This window comes from Notolabrus celidotus, chromosome 15 (assembly GCF_009762535.1).
Source record: "Notolabrus celidotus isolate fNotCel1 chromosome 15, fNotCel1.pri, whole genome shotgun sequence".
Classification (NCBI taxonomy): Eukaryota; Metazoa; Chordata; class Actinopteri; order Labriformes; family Labridae; genus Notolabrus; species Notolabrus celidotus.
Genome location: NC_048286.1, coordinates 29,954,965 through 29,980,174, shown reverse-complemented (window position 1 = coordinate 29,980,174; position 25,210 = coordinate 29,954,965). Strand labels below are relative to the sequence as shown.

The 25,210-nt window shown below is 40.5% G+C and overlaps 1 protein-coding gene across 1 annotated transcript in view; it reads right to left on the bottom strand.

Annotated features, from left to right (window-relative positions):
- Positions 1–25,210, bottom strand: part of pappa2 (pappalysin 2) — a 100,709-nt gene that overhangs the window by 22,218 nt on the left and 53,281 nt on the right. The window contains exons 14-24 of the mRNA XM_034702073.1: positions 25,157–25,210; positions 20,835–20,948; positions 18,847–18,982; positions 17,536–17,710; positions 15,795–15,860; positions 15,611–15,707; positions 14,961–15,138; positions 11,081–11,294; positions 7,432–7,600; positions 6,862–6,994; positions 4,133–4,254 (exon numbers count right to left, since the gene is read on the bottom strand). The exon at positions 25,157–25,210 is cut by the window's right edge and continues 143 nt beyond it. Coding sequence (XP_034557964.1) covers positions 4,133–4,254; positions 6,862–6,994; positions 7,432–7,600; positions 11,081–11,294; positions 14,961–15,138; positions 15,611–15,707; positions 15,795–15,860; positions 17,536–17,710; positions 18,847–18,982; positions 20,835–20,948; positions 25,157–25,210 — 1,458 coding nt within the window. The remainder of the gene's footprint in view (positions 1–4,132; positions 4,255–6,861; positions 6,995–7,431; positions 7,601–11,080; positions 11,295–14,960; positions 15,139–15,610; positions 15,708–15,794; positions 15,861–17,535; positions 17,711–18,846; positions 18,983–20,834; positions 20,949–25,156) is intronic.

The following is a 25,210-nucleotide window of genomic DNA, read 5'->3' as shown; positions in this document are numbered from 1 at the left end:
CAAGTGAGAGAGCTCCCTGATTTCTCCACCTGAGCTCAAAAGGAGTCACAACACTTGAGAAATACCTGAGAATCATTTCAGATTTTGACCAGATCTCCTTTTGAACGGAAAGGGAGACTAAGCTGAGACTTTTTGTAGTCTCTGGAGGCAAGAATGAGAAACAGGAGACATAAGCTATAGTCTCATTTAGCTTTCAAACAGATCTCATTGTTGTCTAGGAGACATAAATGAAACCCTTTGAGATCTCCTCTCTAAATGTTTTTTTCCTATGGGGGAGCCTCATGTACAACAGCGTCACTATGGGTAGCCTCTGTATGTGGGGTGCTTAGACCGCTAGGCCACCAGCGCCCAAAGTAATCCACCCCTTTAATTGTAATAATCTGGCTAAATCCGGTCAGCCCTTTTGTGGCCCATATTTTAAATAAATGGTCGGTCATACCTGGTATGAAATCGCTATCTTTTGCATATTCTTTCAATTCCACTAAATCTTTGTGAAGTTGTTTTGTTCCAAACAGACTTGTAAAGGAATGACCATATTGTGAAGTCAAAGAAGAGATCATTTGACAGCTAAATAGCTGATCTTGCAAGTGGTTCAAATGTTTGATGAGAATTGTAAGTTTGTGGACAATTACATTGAAATCTTAATTTTGCAGGGCACTATAAATGTTCATGATAAGATGAGCTCAGGCTCTTTCTTTGCTCCATCTGAGCCCAGCTTGAGACACAAAAACTGAGTCTGACAAAAACAAATGGATGAGGTTAGATTGAGACAAGTGAGAGAGCTCCCTGATTTCTCCACCTGAGCTCAAAAGGAGTCACAACACTTGAGAAATACCTGAGAATCATTTCAGATTTTGACCAGATCTCCTTTTGAACTGAAAGGGAGACTAAGCTGAGACTTTTTGTAGTCTCTGGAGGCAAGAAGGAGAAACAGGAGACATAAGCTACAGTCTCATTTTGCTTTCAAACAGATCTCATTGTTGTCTAGGAGACATAAATGAAACACTTTTGAGATCTCCTCTCTAAAATTTCAGAACAGGCACTTTTCCACTTTTACTCCACGAGTATCTCTACTTCTACTTGATTACATTCACGTGTGAATGTGTGACAGTTGCTCCTCTTTTTTTCCCTTTCTTTTGAGTTTGTCGACTGTCCCACAGATGAACCCTGCGTAGCACTTATCAGTAAAGGTGAGTCAGTCTGGAGCAGTAGCTCTGTACACTCCATGCTGTACGACCACCAGATGTTTGGATGCATTATTCACCCTGATGGATGTTTTTCTGGGCAATAATCTCAGCGCTGTTTGTCGGCAGATCAGCTTTCACTGTGCCCTGATCTGGTCGCATGGCAGCAAGCGAGCAAAACAACAACTGTGTTTCAAAACCTGCCAAGAGTTTCCAAATGGTAGCAAGACTACAATTGCTTGTTTAGCAGCGGTTATTTAAGACAGTTAAACTATCTCGTTTTAAACCACATCATGAGACATGAAACAGCCGAGAAACACGTCCAACAAGTTTCCAATTTGATCCGGTAACACCCACCCTATAAACTTTGTGTTTTACTGAACTGGATTGAACAGATTCTGACAAGAAGCATATGATTATATTAATGCATTTAATACCACTTTCTGAAGAATACTATCCTTTGACAAATGATGGATATTCAAAAGCTGGCTCTCTTTAACTCCATTGCAAAACTGTTCTTATAGCAATGCCAATAGTAGATGCTGCGGAATTTGATATCCAATATCAGCACAACAGTCACGTCAAAAGCCAAAATTACAAGGCTCTGCTGTTTCTTCACAAAATAAATACTCGGAAAATCCTTTGAAGCAGCATGAAGAACATGATGTGAAGGAAACGTTTACAGGGAACAGCCATCCAAAATTCTGGAATTTCAGGGGGAACTCTACGGCTTGACACTTTTGGATTAGATTATAGGAAAGATGTGGTGATTCTGAAGCCGGAGACGTATAGGGATTAATCGAGGCAATCATTTATCTGCCTGTGTAGATCATTTGTTTTTTTTAATTCTCCTGTCTCAAGTCTGTCTGCTTGAGGATAAATATAAACATGCATTATTACAGAGTGGTGGGCAAGTTTGAAATAATGACAGCTCTGAGGATGTGAAAGTATGACAGAAGCAACAGGTCAGCAGAATAAGATAGTGTTAGGAGGGAGAGACCAGACTATTTACTGTGCTGCCTGTTCATGTTTTTGAGTGTGGCTGTATCACTTGTATACATTTGATAGAATGGATTCATCCTGGTGTACTGTTGTATTTAGTCTACATGTGTTGATTGACTGTTTTGTTTTAAGCATTCCTTTTGTTGAAACTCTGCTTATTAAAGCTCCTGTGAGGAGTTTATAGCTGGTAATGAAACAGCCTGAAGTTAATACTGATGCCTCTGTAAGATCTACAAAGCAAAGGAGACCATCAGTGACAAGATTGATTACTTCTACACTATCATTTGTAACACCAGGAACTGCTGCTGTGGGGTAGGAGTCATATAAGATGAATTGTAGCAGGCTGAGGAAACTGATCTTTTTTTCTACTCACCATGACTGATAACTCTCCCTGTCCCATTGAAAGTTACTAACCATAGACCTTTCTGGAGTCCCTGAGCTCCATTGTCTCATAGGTCCCTCTGAGCCGCCTGCTGTGGACGTTCTAGATTCAAGCTGATATGGACGTGCTGGACTCCAGCAGCAACAGCTTCTACTACTCGTCTCATCACTATCACCGCTCCCTCTATCTCTTATTCTCCTCTATCCCTCTTTCAAGACCCAACTCGGTCGAGGCAGATGGCTGTCTAACATGAGTCTGGTTCTGCCTGAGGTTTCTGCCTGTTAAAGGAAGTTTTTCCTCACCGCTGTAACTAGCTAAATACTGCGATGTGCAATGCTCACAATGGATTAAGGTGAGGTAAGACTGAGTCTTACCCTGTCTTGAAGTTGGGTCTCTGTTCACACTTTGACATAGAGTGATCTAGACCTCTTATGTTTGTAAAAGCATCCTGAGATAACGTTTGTTTTGATTTGGTGCTATACGAATAAAGATTGATTGATTGATTGATTGATTGATACTGTTCATCTGACTGTTAAAAGACAGCAGGGAGATCACTTTTTCTACACTAGAGACTCTAGAGATTCACATATCTGATCGGTTATTGATCTAAACTTTAAAGATCCAAGTGCACCGGTGTCACACTGGTCCGGGGTGCTGCAGTAGCAAAGTTGAGATATGTATGACTGAGGTTTTGCTGCGCTATTTTGGCAAATAGTGTCTTCAATTTCGTAGGACTCAGATGCTGAACTTTTATCTTTCACAAGTGTAATGTTAGCTTAGGTGGCTGGTAGCGTTTGCTAACTAACAGCAAGATAATGTGCTGGGATTGGGGATGCACTTTACAGTCTCCAACCCAGAAATCAAGTCATGTGGACTTCCATCTTTCCAATCTTTCCAAAAGGCTGCAGCATCTGCTGAATGAAACTGTAAAACTGTAACATTTTTTTTGTTACTGATAACATTAAACATAAGCTAAAGCCTTCACTTAATTCATTATAATGTCAATTTGTACAGTAGGCTGAGTCTTTTGTGTCTTGATAAAGTGATACATACAATGATGCTTTTTTGAAAGACAAATGGTCCTTCATGTTTTCCTCAAATATTTTATCATGTAAAAATAAATGTAGGATTTAATGATCAATTTGAAATTAACTGAACGAATCTGGTTGTATCATATTGAGTTTGTATTTTAATAAATCTTTCTTGAATCAAAACGTAGCCATCAGGAATCCACTCAGATTGGATCAGTCTGTGAGCGAAAAATGTACAACCTACAAGCATGTAGAGGACAAGCTCATCAAAAGGATCTCATGTGCTGCTTTGTCACAGAGGGCGCCAAATTCAACCCAATCTAAAAGTTCCTCAGGAGCTCTGAGTGATTGTTACCTAAACATTTTACAAAACACGTTTCAGACACTTAAATAATTGCAGTTATTGAGTTATTCAGTGTTTGAAATTTGTTATTGAAAAACAGAATAAGAATGAAGTGACCCTAGTTGAACCGAAGTAGAGTGACTGGAGAAACACTAAGCTAACTTGACCCCCTCCTCCTCAGGTGTCTTACCTCCACTTTGGTGGGTCTCATCCAGTGTTTTACTGAGACAGCTGTTGTGCTGTTGGGCAGGACCACAGGGTCACGCAGATCCATGTCCAGAGCCACAATGCATGTTGGGTAGCAAAGGGCACCTGTAAGGAAAAGGAATAAACAAATATAACACAAATCAATCTACAATGAACAAGTCCTCATATGCCACATTGGAAGGATTAAACCTGCTGTGGGCGGACAGGATACAGGAGAGTGAGACTGAACTAACTGGTGAAGAAGGCCAGCTCAGTCCTGGACCCTGTGGAGGTGGTGGCTGACCGGAGAATTATGGCCAAGCTGTTGTTTCTGATGGACATTTTTTTTCTATATATATTCTTGTTGAAACTCTTGTACTGTGCACCTTCTTGTTTGCTGCTGTAACTCCATGAATTTCCCTGTTGTGGGACGAATAAAGGAGTATCTTTCTTTCTATCTTTCTATCTTTCAAAAGGACTAGAAAACAAGTAATTTTTCAGGCTTATGCTGCTGAAGTAAGTCCGAGTGGAACCTTTCGGTCTATGCTTGAAACAGAGGAACAGACGCTACTTCGAGGGATGCAGTGGACCAAGAATGACTGAGTTCAAGTACCAGATGTCAAGACCGCACTTGAAAAGAAGTCTTGGCTGAAGGTCGTTGAACACTAACGCTGGATAAACCCAAATTACTGAAAGTTTGGCATGAGTTCCTGGAGGCATGTATTGCACAGCATTGTCAGACAATGAAAGGTGATGATTTTTGTTACTATGACTGTTAAATACTGTCATGAGACCTTAAATATCACACAGAAAGGAGAAGTTGGAAGTTACAGTAGATTAACAATGTCCTTTTTTCCTCATCGCTGCCTTGCCAGTGTTTACGTAGAAACATTTTGATTACAACTTCAATGGAACCATATTTGCAGCCCCGTCTGTCTCTTGCTCCCAGAAATAAGAGTCTGCCTCTCAGGACCAGCCTCTTCTGATACACATGGGTAAGAGCTGCTCTGTTCAGCCAATTTTCCAAACCAATGCCCAGGACCCATAAAACATATAAATCTCTGCCACTTCTGATGCGTGTGCAAAGTTTTGTGAGCTCTTTGGCACCTTTAGTCCCCTAAGAATTGTAATTCAAGTTGAATCTATTTATGTTCAAACGCTGAGGAAAAGACCTCATAACTTCAAATCCCACAATCATCTTTTATCTGTGGTTCACACTCTCGCCAATCATCCAGCCGTCACTGTAGGGGGGCTTCTACTGTTTATGTTTGGTGTGTTTATGTGAGAGTGTCTGAGTATGTGTGCTGCTAGTCCATCTGTTGGTTGTCAGGAGTTTCCCCTCATTTAATAACAAACATTTCTACCAAACTGTGCGAGCTGGGGATGTTCCGAGGCAACCAGTTTCCCATTCATTCAGGGGAATTCAAATTCCAGCTAACCGACTCAACAAGAGGTAAAAGCACCAAGGAACAGTCAGAAATTCAGCACCATGTGTCAAACACAGCTAAACACACAGTCACAGAGTCTGTGGGTAAGCACATTTGTTTGCTAAGTGTTGCAAACGATAAGGTTAACCACCAAGCCCTGATCCAAGTCATTGCTCTTGTTGAGTGGTTATCTTCTAGTTTATCCAGACACAGCCAACATACAATTCTGTTGCTGATATGAAAAGTGAAGGCCTTTTTTCTCTCTTTTCATCTCCCTCTGTCCCTCCTTCCAACCACAACTCAGTCTCAGCAGATGTGTGTCTAACATGAGTCTGGTCCTGCTGGAGGTTTCTGCCTGTTAAAGGAAGTTTGTCCTTGCCACTGTAACTTGCTAAATGCTGCAAAGTGCTCTGCTCATGGTGGATTAAGATGAGATCAGACTGAGTCCTGTATGTAAGAGGGGACTGGATCTTATCCTGTCTTGAAGTTGGGTCTTTGTTAATAATATAACATAGTTTACAGTCTAGACCTGCTTGCAGATTGTATCTCAGCGTCTTGAGATAGCATTTGTTGTGATTGGGTGCTATATAAATAAAGATTGATTGATTGATTGGTTTACTTTTCAGTGTAGATGTGTAAATGCAAATGTCTTAAGCAGCATGATTTTATATTCTAATAAAATTCACATTTAGTTTGTTATAATGAAGTTAAAGCCCTCTCTCTATAGTTATATAGTAATGATAGCAAATGATTATGTATTTTGTATTCTTAATAACAACAAAAGCCAGATATCTTTGTCTGCATTTGGATCCAAAACAGCCTTACAATAAACACAATGTGACAATTTTGCAATTTAACATTAAGAAACAATGAATCAAGTCCAGTTTTGAGGAGCAGACTGTGTCAGAGCTTGGTTTAATATGTTCATTATAACTTTTTACCCTTTATAATCTTTATACCTTTACATTGGATCAGGATTGAATTATTTAATACAGTAATGACAGGATGGGGCTGCATGGTGGTGCAGGGGTTAGGGCTGCTGCCACACAGCAAGAAGGTTCCTGGTTCTCCCAGGTCTAAACACAAGCTTGTTAAGTTAACTGGTCTCATGTGAGTGTATGGGAGGTTGTTTGTCTCTAATGGGAGAAGCGGTGTAGATGATGGATGGATGATAAAATGTAGATGCCCCATCGCTGTGGTTGCTTTGTATGTTCAGTTGAATAGAGAGTGACTGGACTAGCATAAGGTAAGGCAGGCTACTAAGTAAGCTTTACTACCTCACTCATCCCAGAAAAGTTACACTCACCGACATCCATCCCCTGGTCACAGCTGTACTCTACAGAGTTGAGATCAGCGGGAGGAGAGCATGATCCCTGGAGCTTGGAGCACATGGTAAACTCTGCAGTCCATTTACCATCCTTCGTGCAACGTATCTGCCTCTGAAAATCAAACACAGGTACTAAGGATCTTTCAGCAGCTGTTGGAAAAAGTTACAAAATGATGAATAATCCTAAAAGTCAACAGCAGAGCAGCAACATGTCCTTGGATTGGAGAGATGTCAGTATTACATGACTCAGCAGAAACTACAGCTACTGTGAGCTCAGAACACTGAGAGTAATGTGTGTAGCAGGTTTGACATCAAACTAACTTTAAGAACAATCAAACCTTAATCTACATTATGACATATACTTCTCTGTTGTGAAAACAGTCCCAAGACAAAGAGCATTCAGCATGACTCACTGGACTCATCCAGACTCAGGTCTCACCCTATCTAAGTGATCAGCTGACTGTGTTGATAATAAAGTAAGAATACTGAAACCAGAAGTTCTAGTTTTCTAATTTGGGAAAAAAAAAGGGACAGCTGTTGGAATCTTACATTTTCTGTTGTGTCCGGGCACTGCAGGCTGCAGGTGGTGTCATAGTACAGGCCGTTGGTGCAGGTATACATGCCCTGGAACACATCAGGAAGGGCTGGGCAGGATATTGGCTCACAGTTGGACTCTTCCCATTGTCCCCCCTCCAGACAGTCCAGCCTGAAGAATTTCCTAAAAAGGACGAAAGCAGAAAATGACCATCTCTTAGCGATCTTGATTCTAAGCAACTCAAGTTGTTTTTAGTATCAATTTTAATCCAGAAGTTCAAATAATATGAAGTGGCCAGTGGATTCAGCTTGTGGTCAGTACGCTGACAATGGTTTGAGGTGGCAGCTGTGTCCAGAGAAGGTTCTGGATCTCTTAATGTAAAGTCTATGTGAGGAACTTTCAGTCTGCAATGATTGTGGTGCCCCCTGTGGGCAAACATGCCACCTTGATGGTCTCATGTGTTTTTGTAGGTCATAAAGAGGCACCAGTATTAATCTAAATCTGTTTCACAACCAGTCAAGAGTTCCTTATAGGGACTTTAAAGAACAAGTCTTTATAAAGAGGATGCTTCACAGACACTGTCCGCCTGAAAAGTGAGGCTGGAACATCTTCTTCTGTATCTTTAACATATCTCATCAAACTGCACTTTGGTTTATTGAGTTTTATGTTGAACTCCTCCTTCACACACACTCTATAACCTTGCTCACCTTATCTAAATGTCCCATTTTTCTGCTTCACTAACTAGAAACATACTGAGCGTAGAGGACTGCCCACTCCACAGCAAAATAAAAAAAGGCCTCAGATGTGGTGCATGTAGTGTGTAAAATGCACCAGTATGTGCTACAATATACATTTATGTGGGTGCATGTGTCAAAGGTAAGATTAAAGAGCCTGTTTAAAGCTTTTTAATAGTTGCTGCTGTTAACTTTCACATGTTGGACTAATAAAGCGTTAGGGTTGTTAAACTGTTTACGCATACATTTGAGAGAGAGCGAATCATAAAGACACCCAGCTGCAATACATCTTTACATGAAAGAGTTTCTCCTGTGCAGGGTGGATAATGAATCTACTATTATAATGTGTATTTTTACTGGCCTTTTATTATGCTTCAAGTCAGCTTGTTAGGTCTTTTTATTCACTGTTATTTAGTTACCAAGAAGGAAAATATAGAATGCCCATATGTGTATGAGCATATTCACTCACACATTTATATCCTGCATACATTTATACCATGTGATGAGAGCTTGCAAACTCCATGTAAGGCTGAAATAAACCTCCTTAATGGTGTTAAGCCATGTTCAGTAATGAGCAGTTAACAAATAAATGTAATTGGCAGCGTAACGACGAGCTGCAGTGAGCAGGATCATTAATGGACCTTAATGGGAGCTCGTTTTTTTTTTAAGATGAGAAATTCCTCCTTTCACTGAAACCATAAATTCTTTAAACCATGCTCTTGGGGTGAAGGTATTCAAGTGATGTGTTGTTATACCTGTTATTAAAAAAGTCAAAATCAGAAATCCTTTTTAGTATCAAGCAGCACATGATGGGAAACTCTTCTGTTTAAAACCACCTACTCCGTCTGACGCCAGTTGCACTGTCATTTTTTATTGTTTCTATTTTTTCTTACCACTTTGTTAGTTTATATTGTTTTCATTTTCATTTTCATTTTGTTTCCTTTAATGTAAATTTGTGTATGTATATATTTATATATATATCTGTGCGGTGTCCTTGAGTGCCGAGAAAAGCGCCTTTAAATAAAATGTATTATTATTATTTTTATTATCTTGCAAAATAAGGGAATAATAGGAATTTCCTTCATTACACAGGGAGAAGTTTGTGACGTGACATTGCATACTTTAACGTTGTTTGCTGTCAATGCAGAGAGAATTCAGTTCAATGTGATCACCTTGAGTCCTCTGCTCTCTACACACACCTGCATGTGCTTCAAAAATGATTGTAAGAACAAACCAAATACTGCATAAAATATGGACTTAGTATCCGTGACATCACCCATCTGTTTCTGAAGCGCTGTTTTGAGGCCAATCGTCGGCGGGAGCCACATTGCTGCTGTTGAGCGATTGAGACGTGCAGAGGCGGGCTTTGAGTCTCCTAGCCAACAGCTACAGTGTTCCTGCCTGTCAATCAAGTCAGCTGTGCCTCTCATTGGAAGACTTGTAATCTCAATATCTTCGAAAATGAGCTATCCAGACTACACTCGTCTTTTGTACCAGGCTGTAAACATGTTTATTTCTGCTGTAAAGATCGTTTTTTTTTAATTGGTGTGTATGTGGTTTCTGGTACTTCCCGAGCCAGCCTCAAGCCGATCCTCAATGTACTGCAGTTTTGAGCACTTCAGCATTGGACTCATATTATTAGACCGGAGGTTGCCGCTTGGAACAAACGTGCTCCTTAATCACATCATCAGTGTCTATGTGCTTTTCAACAGTAATAATCCAAAACTATCAATGCACTTGAAGTTTGCATGGACCTAAGCCTGTCTTTGAATGTGTGTTGTGTGTGTGTGTGTTTCTTAAGCATGTGTGTAGCACTCCTCTTGTACTTCAGGATCAACAGGGGTAGAGATCAGTGAGATGATACACCTATTACTCGATCACTGATGGCAGTTTTCTCTAATAAAAATAGAGGATGTGTGTGAATGCACTAACATGGACGCGTTCAATGAACACACTCATATTTTGGTGAACTGAACTTCTTATGAACAGGAAGGTAAGTGTAGGTCACTCTGAAGACACTCTGAACGACTGCTCAGAATTTAGGTATGAGAGCACCATGTTGGATTTACGATTTGCACCTGGCAGACATTCGGCATGGCTCATGCTGCTAGCAGTTCAGATAGTTAACAGTGCAGAGGAAGTCAGCTACTGTGATTATATGAAGGAGTCAACAAACTATAGTTATGTGTTTCTTACCAAATTTTTAAAGCTTAATAAATTTTAGTTTAATTGTGATTGTGATTCCTGGTTAAATAGGCTTGCAGGCTCTCACAGTGTGACGTATTATTACATAGGTACTGGTGCATCAGCACCTTCACCTGTGAGAAAAGGGCCAAGACACATACTTTACAATAACAAGAACACCTTTGGAGCCCAGGTTCCATACAGAGTGTTGAACTCCACTGTGTCTTCAGCCATAGTCCTAGTCTTTAAACAGTCTAGTTGTAGTCACTGAACTGTCATTACAATGAATGAACGAGGTGCATGGAGGCAGAGAAAATGCATTAATCTGCAACATTAGCTGCAGATTAGTGGCAAAATGATCTCTGTAACTCTGAACCATTCAAGCTGTTACAGGAATACATTGATTAAAGGCTGACAGACAGATGAGACGCACATAAGGGGAAATATTGAGTTCAAAAGTGAGACACCACTACCACATTAGACCCATCTCGTCTCATTAACAAAAACTAAACATGTGTTTGTCAGATTATTTTGATCATCAATGATGTACCTTTAACTTTTTAGTTTCCTGGGAAAAAAAAGGTTAAAAAAGTAAATTTTTGTGTAAACTTGCTCTCTTGGATGTTGCTGTGTTGCTGGTGATACACAGATTTTTCACATGTGTGATATTCATGCCAAACATATCTAAAACTTATGCAGCTGTACTAACAGTCCATAGAGCTACCGACCAGCCTGTAACGCTTACCTTGGTGTCTTCTTCTTGAGACTCCCTGTTACGTAGAAGCCTGGGTTGCATCTGTAACGGCAGACGGAGCCCACATCGTGCCCTGAGGCCAGACAGTCGGCCGATAGCAGCTTGGCGTTGGAGACATTCGGAGCCTCTTGGCACTCTATCTTGCAGTAGGCCTCTGGGAAAGACCACAGACCATCCTCCAAACACACCAACCTGTCACTGTCACCTGGGATGGGACAGGGGAGAGAGAATGATTCAATATCAGGAGGATTACATAGAGAGTTAAGAAGAGTAAACATGCCTAAAACAACTTTGAAATGTTCTGTTACCTTCTTTGTCTCTCAAACCTGAACAAAGCTGACAGATCACATTTGTTTTGTGTCACATTAGTTTGCAGTGTGATGTTTTGTGCCAGGGTTTGGTCTGTTTATGCAGTCTTAACTTTTTACAGATGGCTGACAGTCATAATCCACTCAACCCTCTGCCATTTTAGCATTGTGTTTTCCTCTCCCTCACTTCTGTCACAGTTAGTTTTGGTTGTGTGGTCGGGTCATTTTGGACTCCTGTATGCTTGCTGGACCTCCATACACCTACCTCTCACCTGAGTTTAACAATGAGGTTATGACCTGTTAGGTTGTAAAGATTCCAAGACTTCACTCCACCTTTGCATGACTTAAACACAACCACACTGAACACTGCTTCTCTCTTTTCTAACATGATTATAATTTAATGGTACATTTTATTTTAACAAAAGAAATCAAGCGTAATGAGACTGCAGGCAGAAACAACAAATCCTGCCTCCAGGTGTGTTAACATCTTACTTTAAACAGCCAAAGAAATGTCTCCCATTGGCATGCTACAATACTGGCAATCATAAATTGGTCATACCACATGAAGTGATGTTGATGCAGCAGAGCATTTTCAATATAGATATATGTTCATGTTCAGCATTATATACAGTATATGTTCTCTACTACACAACTCAAACATGAAAGGCTCAAGTAGGTCAACATCATGGATTCATTTCTGTCCCTGCACACAGTCTGGTTTGGTTTCATGGTTCTTTCTCCAACAGTTATGAGGAGGAGACGCGTATGGCTTCAAATTTGCCCAAAGCTAATATTTGCTATGCTTGTATGGCCCCACATGAGGCATGAGTTGGTATGTGTGGAGAACCAAAACCCCCCTAAAAGTTTCACATTTTTTATTGGGTCTTAAAAATGTAATGCATCTTTACCATGGCATCACATTTTTTTTTTTATAAGCTATTTAAACATGGTGCTGGCTTTGTGATGATCAAAATCCACTGCAGCTGTACCGGTGAATTTATACTCTTGAGAACTGCACAGAATGCCTTCACTGCTTGGTAATGCATGAAAGCCTCCAAATACATTTCACAAACCCCCAAAAACCACAAATAGAATTATTTCTGCCCAATCTGTATTAAGATCATAAATACATTGATGTAACATCTGACTCTGCTGTGACATTCGATTCACCGTGTCTTTGTCCAACCGCAAACACAAGAGTGTTGACATCATGCTCTAATCACTTCAAGACACGTCTACTGCATTGTGTAACTTCAAGTCCAAGAGGGGTCCATGCTTTTTGTGCTTAGAAAGTCGTGCATGTGCGATGTTTAATCCTAATCATGCACTATTAAAACTAAAACTATATCACCATTCTCTAAAAGAAGACAGATGTGTCTCATTATGAGAAGCATCCTCTAACAGGGCCAATCACAGAAGCTCCAATACCACCATGTCTGTCCAAACACTGAACAGACAAATCATCTTGACTTCCACAGGGCCATTTTTTTCCACATCTCTCACACATGCACAAGGAGCTCTGTGTTGTGACATCTGTTGTGATGAGTTTCCAGAGAACCATGGTTACCTTGATTACCAAAAGTAATCACATAGCACCTAAGCACAGAACACTTGCCACACAAGTCTTACCCCCCACAAGCTCTCATTGGGAAAGCACAGAGTACAAATCAACTCACGTTACAGACAGCACCTGTGATGGCATCTCAAGCCTCTCTATGGTGGAACCGTAGAAAAGTGTGGAGGGATGTCTGGCGAGCAGCAGCACAGACGCTGTGTTCTTGGTTAAATAGGCTTGCAGGCTCTCACGCTGTGGCATATTTTCAAAAGCCAGAACTATATTTTTCCCAACAAGGTGTGACAGGCGCCGGTGCATCAGCACTTTCCCTTTCAAAAAATGCCAAGACACATACTTCACGAAATAATGATCACACCTTTAGAAGCCAGGTTTCACCCAACTGTGTCTAGACAGAGACGTTTCTATTTCATCCCTACCGACTCCCAAGAGGTGGTGCTTCAGCTCTGGGTCGAGTCTTTATACCAACATAGTCACCTGTGACCCCCTGATGACCCGGTGAAATTATATCTTCTGGTGACATCAGGTGCTCAGTCCCTTAATCTTCTCGCGAAACCTCAAGGATTCTGATTGACTTAGCACTCTGGCGGTCATCCGGGATTCATAGAACCATACATAACTGTTGTTTTAACTGACCTGATAGCGATGCCATTTAACACTAGGAGGGTCAGAAGTCAATTTCTACTAGAAAGGCCCAGAGAGGTAATTTTGACTGCCAGATTCCAAATTGTATTATCTATTATGAAAAAGACCAAATATAGAGAGTGATGTGTTTGCTGTTTAAGAAACTTTCCATGACGAGTCACTACCATCCGCTTCTTAATCAGATAGATCGCCGGTCTGTGCTATCCCATTCCTGGAACAACTTCTAGGCTTCCTCAGAAGTCAGCTCGCTCTTTGAGCTTTTTTTTGCTATAATTGCCAAAATAGAGTTTTCTCAATTTCAAACCTAAACATTTCAAATTGCTCTGTGCACTAACTCATGCATGGTTTCTATGTTTTATAGAACCAATGATAGTTGTCAAGGAAGCAAGAGGCGCAAAATGTATCAATCTAGTCGCGGCAGTCAATTATGGATGCTTGTGGCCGAAGTAGGTAAACATGATCATGTAATTGTTGCCTTTTCTGCAATTTGTATAAATGATATTTTAACTACATTAAATAACTAACAATTTCAGGACAAACTTATATGACATATAAATGTGAAAGCAGTCAAAATGACCCCCATGATCGTTCTAGTGTTAATGACCCACAAGAGCAACTGAGACCATCAGTGACAACACTATTTCTGTAGTGTAATTTGTAAAGCCTGTAACTGCTGCCCGGTGTCAGACAAGATGATTGACAGTAGGCTTGTTTTGATATTTTCCGGATCAAATATTCACAATGAGTGATACATTTGACTGGTAAAATTCAGAGACATGATTCTTCAACATAAGGACAAAATCAACAAAGTTATAAGAGTCACAGCGGTGTCCACAGGAGTCGATAAATCAAGTCAAGCTAAAAGTTCCTCACATGAAGGGTGACAAAAAAAACCTCTGTAACTCTCACCAGCATGATACAGCTAGTGCTCACAGGACCCAGAGGCAGCAGCATTAGTAGAGCACACTCAGGTCTTTAACAGGTGCTGCAGAAGGAATGGTAGCCAGGAAAATCTGCGCAAGGGATGCTGGTATGGCCTAGCAGTCCTAGCTGGGCATGCTCCACATACAGAAGCAACAGTAGTCACTTTTTCAACTCTAGGCCATGACCCTTTGCTACATGTCTTCTCTTACTCTCTACCCCTCATATGTCCCGTCTCCCTCCAGATGTTCTATCCAATAAAGGCAAAATACCCCCTACCTGACAACAGTCAACAAGTAATGACTCTAGGTTTTGGTGACTACCTACCTGACGATTGTTAATCCAAAAGTAAGATCTTAACAATAAACAAGACTTCACTCCTAACAAGCTAAACTAGAGCAGAATAGACAAACCAATGACTGACCCTGTAGTATAGCTGGTGATCCACAGGTGAAGGAGCATTGTTTGCCAAAGGTGGTTCCCCAGGGACAGCTGAATATGGCGTGGTAGACATGAGACTGATCAGGCAGGCCACAGTCTACAGGCTGACAGCTAACCGCACGATCCCATGAGCCGTGATAACACTCCAGACGAGTTTCTCTCTGCAACACAAATTAGGATTAGACTGAGAGGGACATCCTACTATCAGCAAAAGCATCACAACATATCTGATTTATTGCATAGAGGAGTTTTTACTTTTACCCACATACTTCAAAAAGAGTAAGATCTGTGACGGGGAGAACACTGGACACAGAATCTGTAGGGTTTCTTCTACCATTGATGGGACAAAATACGAATGAGTTGTATTCTAGTTTGAGCCAGAGAGCAAGGTGTTCATCAGATCAGATGTTGCTACTTGTGGAACAAATTATTTTACTGGTAGTATCAGGCTAGAATGACATAAAATATGAGGAAGATACTGAAAGTCCTGTACAGTCACAGTGTTTCTTTACAGCCCATACTGCTTTGCTGTTTATATCTATGTTAATCAACACAACTCATTCTCTATCAGTGGATAACAGAAGGATAACTTCACATAAAAAAGAGGTCATTAGACAAAACAACAAACAGTACCTGGTGAGGTAGGGTTGCTCTGCCGTTGAGGACAGTGATACTAAAACCCCGGTGACACTGTACAGAGCAGTCTGAGGCCTCCCCTGCTCCTGTACACCTACAGAGACACACTGAGATATAGATAGTGCTTTTGTTGGTTGTCTCGGCGCTCTGGTTGGTCAGTGTTTCATTTTAAAGGGCCTACCTGACGGAGGCGTGGTCTAACTGGGGGGGGCTGCAGTTGTCCAGCTGACACGGCTGCCGCAAACAGCTATTGCAGGGGTGGAGGGAGGGAAGGAGGGTGAGAAAGAGGATGAGAGCACAGCGAGGAGACGTACACTTGTAGCTATATCTGGGTTAGCAAATTAAGACAGATTAATGGAATCCCTCAAGGTTTCAGGAGGCTGTCACTCTGGATATGCATCTTGTATGTTTAACATTTTGCAATATCCTCACTGTCATGTGGGTGTTTACTAATGCCAAGAGTGCAAATGCATCATTTATTCATGCTAAGATGTATTTAAAGACACTGCAACCATCCACAACATCTTTATCTCATTGACATTATGCTCCTTGTTGCAGCCAGCAACAAGTGGCTCAGAAATGTAAGTAATATGTTTTATATGTGTTTTAAAATATATTTGAAGGGTTCATTTGCAAAAACAGGTAACTCAGTTTTTATACATTTTCAAAAAGCACATTTCTTTTTGGTATAGATTCCTAATAAAGTTACATTTTCAAGATATCTCTGATTAGTAAAGTCATTTTGACTTAGTCAAAGCCACCCAACCTCAGTTGGTTGATCATACCAAAAGCTAGAAATAGAATAACTATGTTTTTTTTTTTTTCAATAGTCAGTTAACTGTTTTTGCAAATGAACTCTTAAAACTACATAGCTACATAAGTAATGATCACTTGCGTTTGCTAGCTTGGCCATCATAAGGACGGTAGTATGCCAGCATGTGGTTTCAGACACAGCCTTAACCTTTGACTAAATCAACAAGACTTAACCAAATAATTTCTCATTTAAAATCTATATTTGTTTCCTTCAAATTTTTAGTGTGACTTTGTTGGAGGATAGGATTTTTTTTATGTATCGCTGCTATCCCAAAAAACATCATAAGTAGGCTGACATGTAGCATGGCAGGTCTGGCAATAATCATTTATAGGAGGAACATTGAATCAAAATAATGTCTCTCTGTTTCTGCTTTTTTCTACTGAGAAAGCGATGTCAGTTAGACCTTTCTTGTGGCAAAAGAAATGTATCATTTGGGGATGGATTTATTCCCTGAAGGGATAAAGTAATAAATATTAAGACTTATAAAGATGTAATGGAATTCCTCCTTGACAATGCTGAAATACAGCCTTCAGAAGAAAAGACACATGAGAGTCATAATGACCTTTGACAGGCAACACTAATTGGTTAAGTCCAATTCAATGATGGCGCCAATACAACAGATTTTTCTTCAGAGCATTTATCAGACGTCATGTTTGAAAGAAAAGGATGAGACTAAAGGCTAGCAGGGAAATTAAAGGTGACTTTTTTGAGTTACATTTTTTTTTAGGTGAAGTAAAAATGGTTCCTTATGCATTGTTTCTTACTATCAAGCTCCATTCACCATTATGAGCCTGACAATGTTAGCAGAGAGTGCAAAGTCAGATTGGTGGAATACTTTTAGACAACAGAAATAAACACTCAAGAAAGTTCAATGAAATATTTTTTAGACCAATGTGTAACACTCCAAACACTTGGCATATTCCTTTCTTATATTTGATGTTAAACTTAGATTGAATTTTTCTTAGATGGAATAGATTCTGTGTGTTGTGTCAAGTCTAAACAGCTCATATTTTCATGCCGTGTGAGAAGGTGAGTGTGTTTTTGTGGGAAAGCATGCGCGTGTGTGTTAAGTAGGTAGATGTGGGAGAGCCCACCCTCTGATGCGCACCCGGTCAGGGCGAAGGTGCTGAAGTGGCAGGAGGTCCTCAGGGCGACACCTCCCACAGCCACAGCGGGAGAGGAGAAGAGCAGAATAACAGCCGCGGTGAAGTAGAAGGGTTTAGAGAGGTCATGGGTCACATTCACCACCAACGGGTTCCGAGTGCAGGAGAGGTCGTGTGTGCCTGATGGAGGGATTTCAATCTGACCTTTAGCTTTGTTGTGCATTATCTTGTTTTTCATAAAGCATTAAACTACTGTGCTTTCAAAACAATCAAATGTATAAACATTACGGCTGTCAAAGGATCAATTTCTTATATTGATATTGGGCTATATTGACAATGTGAAGCAATTCTTACCAGCGTCTTGAATTAGGAATTACATGAATGCAATTAGATTTACTTTATGATCTTGACTTAAAGATGTATTACTCAAATGAATGCTGCACTGCTACACCTGTAAAGAACGGTTTAAAACTATGCCTTAGGGCAGGGGTTCCCAAACTTTTCAGCCCTCGACCCCCACTGTCCCATGAAGTGGTTAAATGTTGCTTCATGCATTCATCAAAATTAATTTACCAACATAGACATGTGGCTGTGTCCTGTGCTGCTGTGAATTAACTTGCTGCTACTGATCCTTTTGTTGATGAACTGTTCACTAACCCTAAACCTAACATCAGGACTCATCTGGCAAAAAAGAAAGGCAGAAAACTAATGAAATCTACTTATTTGCAGGGTTTTATTTTAAATGTAACTACTATTTTTGTCTATATTTTTACAATAATGAGTAAAATAAAAAAAAATATAAATCTGGAAGACGTCTGACATCCCCCAATTGGTTTTTATTTTAATCATTATTATTTTAATCATTGCTTTAACATTTATTTATCTATTTATTTCTTATACTCATCTGATCTTGTTAACGCTACCTTATTTTTAACTTTTCTTTCCACTATCACTTATTTTATTAATTTTACTGTATTGATTTTATTTAATTTTTAAGTATTTTATTTATAATCATGCCTTTTATAATTTTACCATTGCTGCTGTTTTCTGTCTCTCTGTTATTCTGTGAAGAACTTCGGGCTGCATGTTTTCATGTATGAAAGGTGCTATATAAATAAAGTTGAGTTGAGTTGAGTTGAGTTGGTGTCCCACACTTTGGGAACCCCTGCCTTAGAGGAATGAAACAGCTTCAAAGTGCTTCTTCTATAGTTGAGCCCCTCATTTCAGGTACTTTATCCACCCATGCAATAGCATGCAACTAGAAAAAAAAAGTAAACTTCTTGAAAGCCTTAATATCTATATCTATATACAGGTACCTAATGAGTGGTTTTTGCCAGTAGTATCAGACAGGAAGATGGTGGCTGTCCTCCGACACTGCTCCCCAGACCACGACCCATCTGACGCCAGATACACGATCACAGAGGCTGCAACTCCAGGATGGACAAATCCCACCTGGAACAATAATAAAGAGACTGTTATTACAGAGGAGCACCCAGGGAAAGTAACATAATTAAGTAACATAACAAAAGAGACAATAGAGTTTTCAAGAGCAGTACTGAAAAAAGGAGTACTGTGCCAACAGCATGGAGGCCATTGTGGATTGTTTTCTGATGAACCTTATGGGACAGCACCTAGCAGCTTTGCATCACTATTCTGCACAGTGCATAGCTTAACTGAGAGGGTACTGTGAGGAGTGTGAGGTTCTTGAGCTCAGTGAGGCAGGTGATAAGGAACTGATATCAATAACATATGTCGGTCTGGAAAAATGCATAAAGAAGAGCATGAAAGAGCTGAGATCGAGCATACTTTCAGTCCGACTGGCTCATTCCACAGAAAGAGCTCATACAGGTGCATGCTGCAACATACTCGAACATGACCCAGGCCTTGTGTTATGATACACAATTCAACTCTTCATATCCACCTGTCAGGCCTGCAGATGGTGAATGTTTCAAATTAAAAAGACAGATTTTGGGTAGAGTATCACTTTAAAGAAATTTTAAGGCCTTCAAGAAAATGAGCAGCTGCTTTGAAACGAAGAAGTAGAACTGATGTTGTTTACAGAGTGAGCAGATATGGATGTGATTGGTTGGCTGACGGACGCTTTTCAGAGAAAGGAGATATTTCAGGTGACGGAGGCCTTTCAGAGACAGAAAGTACACTTCAGGGTAAAAAGAGAGTTTCAGGAAGAGCTGGAAGATAAGTTTGTGATCACAAAGGCTCGTCAGGTGGTGAAAGAGTCCTCCAGGATGAGGCTGCCATCCAGAGAGAGGTTGCAGTGACATACATAAAGGAAGCAGGGGATGGACTGATGAGTCATTCAACAAAGAAGTGGAAATGATGAGACAGACACACACACAGGAAGGAAAGAGGCAGCCTCATGACTGCACGGGACTCTTTAAACTAAAGTATGGGGAACAAGGTTGTGCAGTTATCACCCATATCAACAGCTACTCTGTGCACAGCCTGGGCCTGCAGAGCCGAGTGTGGAAATGTGGCTGTGGAAAGAATAAGTGATACAAAACTGCAACAGATGAGCACCAGAGAGGTCTGTGATAGAAAGCCAGGTCGAAATACAGCCAGAGTACACAAACCAGAACATGTATGTGGAGCTCTGATGGCTGCAAAGAGCTGTAAATATTAGCTTTCCAATTATTCATGAGGACTATTTTAACTGCAGCAGCTGTGGAGGCATTATTTTTTATCACAAAGAGTTGTCTGAGAGTTGTTTTATAATGATTAAGACTGCTGCATGCCTTAAATTCTTGCTTCTCTGCTGACAATTATAGCTGTAATTAATGTTTTCTTCATGACGAAGAGATCCATTTATGATCACCAAATTAATGTTATTCCTCCTAATGCCAGTGTTTTCACAACTTCTGAACTCTTAAAGTATTTACTATGAATAATGAGGCAATTATCTAACACCTGGTCTGACTGTTACTATTAATAAACTGCTAATTATCATAATTGAATGATTTCTATGTTTAGTATCCACCGAGTCAAAAATGGCCAGAAGTGTAAACAAAGAATAAGCAGACAGTTAGTCATGACTTAGTAATCATCTACAGATCATTAGGATCCATAATTCACATATGACCCAGAAAATTAGAAGTTAAGGTAACTAGTGCGTTGTATGAATCATGTAATTGTTAGAAATGATGTGTGTGTGTGTGTGTGTGTGAGATTGGGCAACCAGTCTGTGAGAGAGCCCTTAGAAAGAAAGTACTGGAGGCTATCGAAGGCAGTGATCACCCACAGTCAACCAGAGAAAGGGGAAACAAATGTCAAACACATGTGCACGCACCTTTAGCCAGACTGAATGTTCCAGGTCATTGCTTGTGTCCGGCTGGGCTGTGCAGGGGAACCAGGCGTCTGTGGGCTTGTTGTCACTCACCTCAAGGTGCTGGTACCTGCAGAGCTTCACACAAAACAAGACCGGAAACATGATCTGGTTATTGAACAATACATCATTTTTCAACATTGTAGTTTAATACTGAAGACATCAAAACTATGAAATAATATGATTTTGCGTTGATATGGATTACAACAGTAGTCAAATGGGGATATCCATGTGTACTAACCCTACCACTGAACAACACAACTGATGGTGAACTGAACTATACCACCTGCCCATCTACAGACACCTGAGGAGGTTCATACTCTCTGTGGTCAACCTTCACCCCTGTGTTTATCACGGCTAACTTTCAGTGTGCTGATTCCTCCTGTTCATCATAGAAGCATGCATATTTGATGAGTTTTAAAGAAAAGAACGCACTCGTATGAAAAGGTAAAGCACATTTCAATGAGGAGAGTTCGACTGAAACATGCAAAGGTATAAGCGTAGAAATATCCATGGAGGTTATTACACAGAAGGATTTTGGTTTTTGGATGCTGTTGATGTGACTTTCTTCAACCCATGTTGAACCGCAGAGGTGAAATGTGAAGGTTTGAATCCTGTCGGGCAGCAGATGGAACTTTTTACTTGATGCACCTGAGACTCTCCTCGTCTCCTACCCTCTAATCTTAATCTGTGGCACTCAAGATCAGGTGGAGGAGGCAACAAGGAACATCAGGCAACAGGCGTCAAACCTAACACATTCATAACAATTTATATTCTGGATGGATTGTATATTTCATTCCTCTCTTACACATCAGAAAGATGAGCGAAAGAGGGATGCAGATATGCATACCTTTACCAGTCAAAAGTTTGGACACACCTTTTCATTCAATGGTTTTTATTTATTTTAATTATTTTCAACATTGTAGATTAATACTGAAGACATCAAAACTATGAAATAATCTGGTTTTGCCATTATATGGATTACAACAGTAGTCAAATAGGGCTATCCATTGTGTGCTAACCCTACCTCTGAACAACACAACTGATGGTCTCAAACACATTGAGAAGGCAAGTCATTCTACAAATGAACTCTTGACGTGGCTCGTGTTAATTAGAAGAGCCCACTTCATGAAGCACACTGAGAGAATACCAAGAGTGTGCAAAGCTGTCATGAAGGAAAAAGGGGGCTACTTTACAGAATCTAAAATATAAAACATATTCTGCTTTGTTTAACACTTTTTTGTTAATTAAATAATTCCATATATGTTCTCTCAAAGTTTTGATGTCTTCAGTATTAATCTTCAGTGTTTAAAAACATTTAAATAAATACAAACCCTTGAAGGAGAAGGTGTTTTCAAACTTTTGACTGGTAGTGTATGTCATAGGTTTTGGTACCAAATCCATAAATTCTTCTCGTTCTCTTTGAGAAGGGTTGAGATTCTCTGGCAGTAGGCAGATGAAGAGCCGTGCTGACGTTATCCCTGAAAGTTTGATTCTTTTGTTTATTGCTCCTTCACTTGTACAGATGCTGCAATGTGAAAAACGTCAGGAGGTCTGCCAGTTCTGAGATGCTGGAATCAACATTTCTAAACCATCCTCTCACAGTGAAAGCTGCATAAACCATGTTGCATGAAACTGTCTTCTCTCTCTTGTATGTGACCTACTTGGTAGAGCAGCATGGTGCTGATGTCAGCACATTTTTAAATGTAACATAATTTAGATGCAATGATAGAAGTAGGAGGCCTTACGTGATGGCTGACGTTTTATGGGAAGATGTCAGAGCTGAAATTGGGATGATGAACAACTTGGGTTGTAAAAGGGAAAAAAAAAAAAACTCAGCTGTGTTGAAAGTTGCTGTGCTGGCATAGAAAGGTGTGCCAAATTATCTGCAAATTTATGTGCAAAGCCCTTTTTCTTCAGACTTGACCTTCAATCTCTGCTTTGCTGTGTTACATTGACCCAGAGTTTGACTTTTTTTGGTTAACCCTTCACCATTTTTTGTGAAATATACAGAAGTTTTGTCTCAAGCCTCCTGTATATTTGACAGATGTTGGACTCAGTGAACTTTTGGTTCATACTTCATACTGTTAAATAAAGTAGCCTGGTAGCAAAAGAAAGCAAACGGTGGTGAAAGGAAAAGAGAAGAAACAAAAATCAACTCAGGACTAATGCTTTTACAAACAGGTTGTTCATAAATGTTGCTTTTTAACCACAGATTGAGAAAAATACTGATTCAAATGCCTCAATATATCATCCAGTCACCAGTGTGAACATTAGAAACTAACGCTGCTGAGCTCAAATGATGCCCAGTATCGGATTCTTTATGTGTTGTATCGATTTAGATGAGATTTACTAACCCTGCACTTCATTTGATATACGTCTTATACTTATGTGAATGATAGTGCTGGAGGAAAGATCATATTTAGATTTCACATAATCAGTCTGATATGTATGAAGACACACGTCACTGTAAGGGCCTGTGTCCACCAGCAGCGTTTTTTTGCTGGCAGCACCTATTTTCTTTTCAAAACAACACAAGTCAGTGTTTTCGGGGGTTATCACTCTAAGCACAAAAACGTCCAGGGGTTAGCTTTTTGTTGTTGCTGCACAATGTCACCTCCTCCACACCAACCAATCAAAATCAAGAAGGGGCGGAACTTTTTATGTTAAATTTGTCAACAGCAATGGCAGATGAGAAACTAACAAGTTTCTCCTTGTTTCTACATGCTGCAGGACAAATGACCCATCATTTAAAGTTACTAACCGATGACCTCTCTGGAGTCCCTGAGCTCCCTTGTCTCGTAGGTTGGCCTGCTGCTACGGACGTGCCAGACTCCAGTGGCTACAACTACTGCTATCCATCTCACCACTAGCATCTCTCTCGCTCTCTGTCTCTTCCTCTTTCCAACCCCAGCTCGGTCGAGGCAGATGGCAGTCTAACATGAGTCTGGTCCTGCTGGAGGTTTCTGCCTGTTAAAGGAAGTTCAGTACGACAACTCACGTTTACCTAAGATAAAGTTTATTGCAGCATACAGTATTGTGTTTGGCGTATGGGCTCCGAACCTCATTACTCAGCATATATTATTTAAATGCAGACATTTAGGAGCAATGAGATAGGACTAACCCCCCTCGGAGCCAGCAGGTGGATGCCGGGGAGGAGGTGGGTACAAAGTTTGCACACAGCACTGAGCACGACAGCAGGAGCACTTGCAAAGCAGAGGCAGAGACAGAGACGGGGAGACATGCAGCTTAAATAGACCGCCCAATGAGGATGTTGAGATCAGCTGATAGGGAGGATGATGACGTGTCAGTATGAATGAGCGCAGCTCGAGTTGTCTGCCTGAACTAGCTTGCAGGCGGCGCTCCATTCGGTCCTTGCTGCTGTATCTTGCTAAATGCTGCAAAGTGCTCTGCTCATGGTGGATTAAGGTGGGACTGGATCTTATCCTGACTTGATATTGGGTCTTTTGCCCCTAACAACTTCCAGGATGATGGCTAACGCACTTATCTTACAATTAAAAGGTTATATCTCCAGTTTAATCTTGAGAGCAGTGCTGACAGGCACAAGGGTTGTTAATAAATGCATGTTGAATGATCACTGAGACCATGAACGTCCAATTTTGTATAGCTGTAGTCCTAAGATATTCAGATGGATCATTGAAGAGTTGATGGGCATTACAAGATATTTGTTTTTCTTACTTTCTTGTACAACACCCAGCAGCAACATACAGATGATTTTTTCCCACAAAAGCACTTCCCTGTCTATGATATCATCCTCTGAAAGCATCTATTGTCTGTGTTACCTGTGAGACAAGTTCAGCCCCATCTGCCCCATCTATGATTGGTTGCCCTCGAGAGACGACACCAGCACCTTTATGAACAGGGCAGACTGAGATTTTTCTGTTGTAGTTGGGACTGGCTGACCAAATACTAGCAGCTTCTTTTTGATTACACTCTCTCCTCATTGGGAAAAGCTCTGCAAAAATCTAAACAGACATACAAAATATGCAAGCTAACACTTGGAAGTCATCATGGAGCCATGGTCGCTTCGCCATTTACAAGCTCTCTGCTACAAGCATCCCCAGACTGTGGACCTGTGATTGAGCTCACAGAGATCAGTGTGGGCAGATCTTGAACACAGTTCAACATGAGGGTTTTGTTCAGACAGAGTAAGTGGAGTAATCCTTGAACTGCACTGCATGTTGATGTGGTGTGTGTGTGTGTGTGAGAGAGAGAATATCAGCAGCTCTTACACATATTCAAGTTTTAAGACTCATGTCAGATACCTTGGTGAGTGATGGCTCCCCCGTGACAGTGTTGGCTGGACAGCGTTTGGGGTC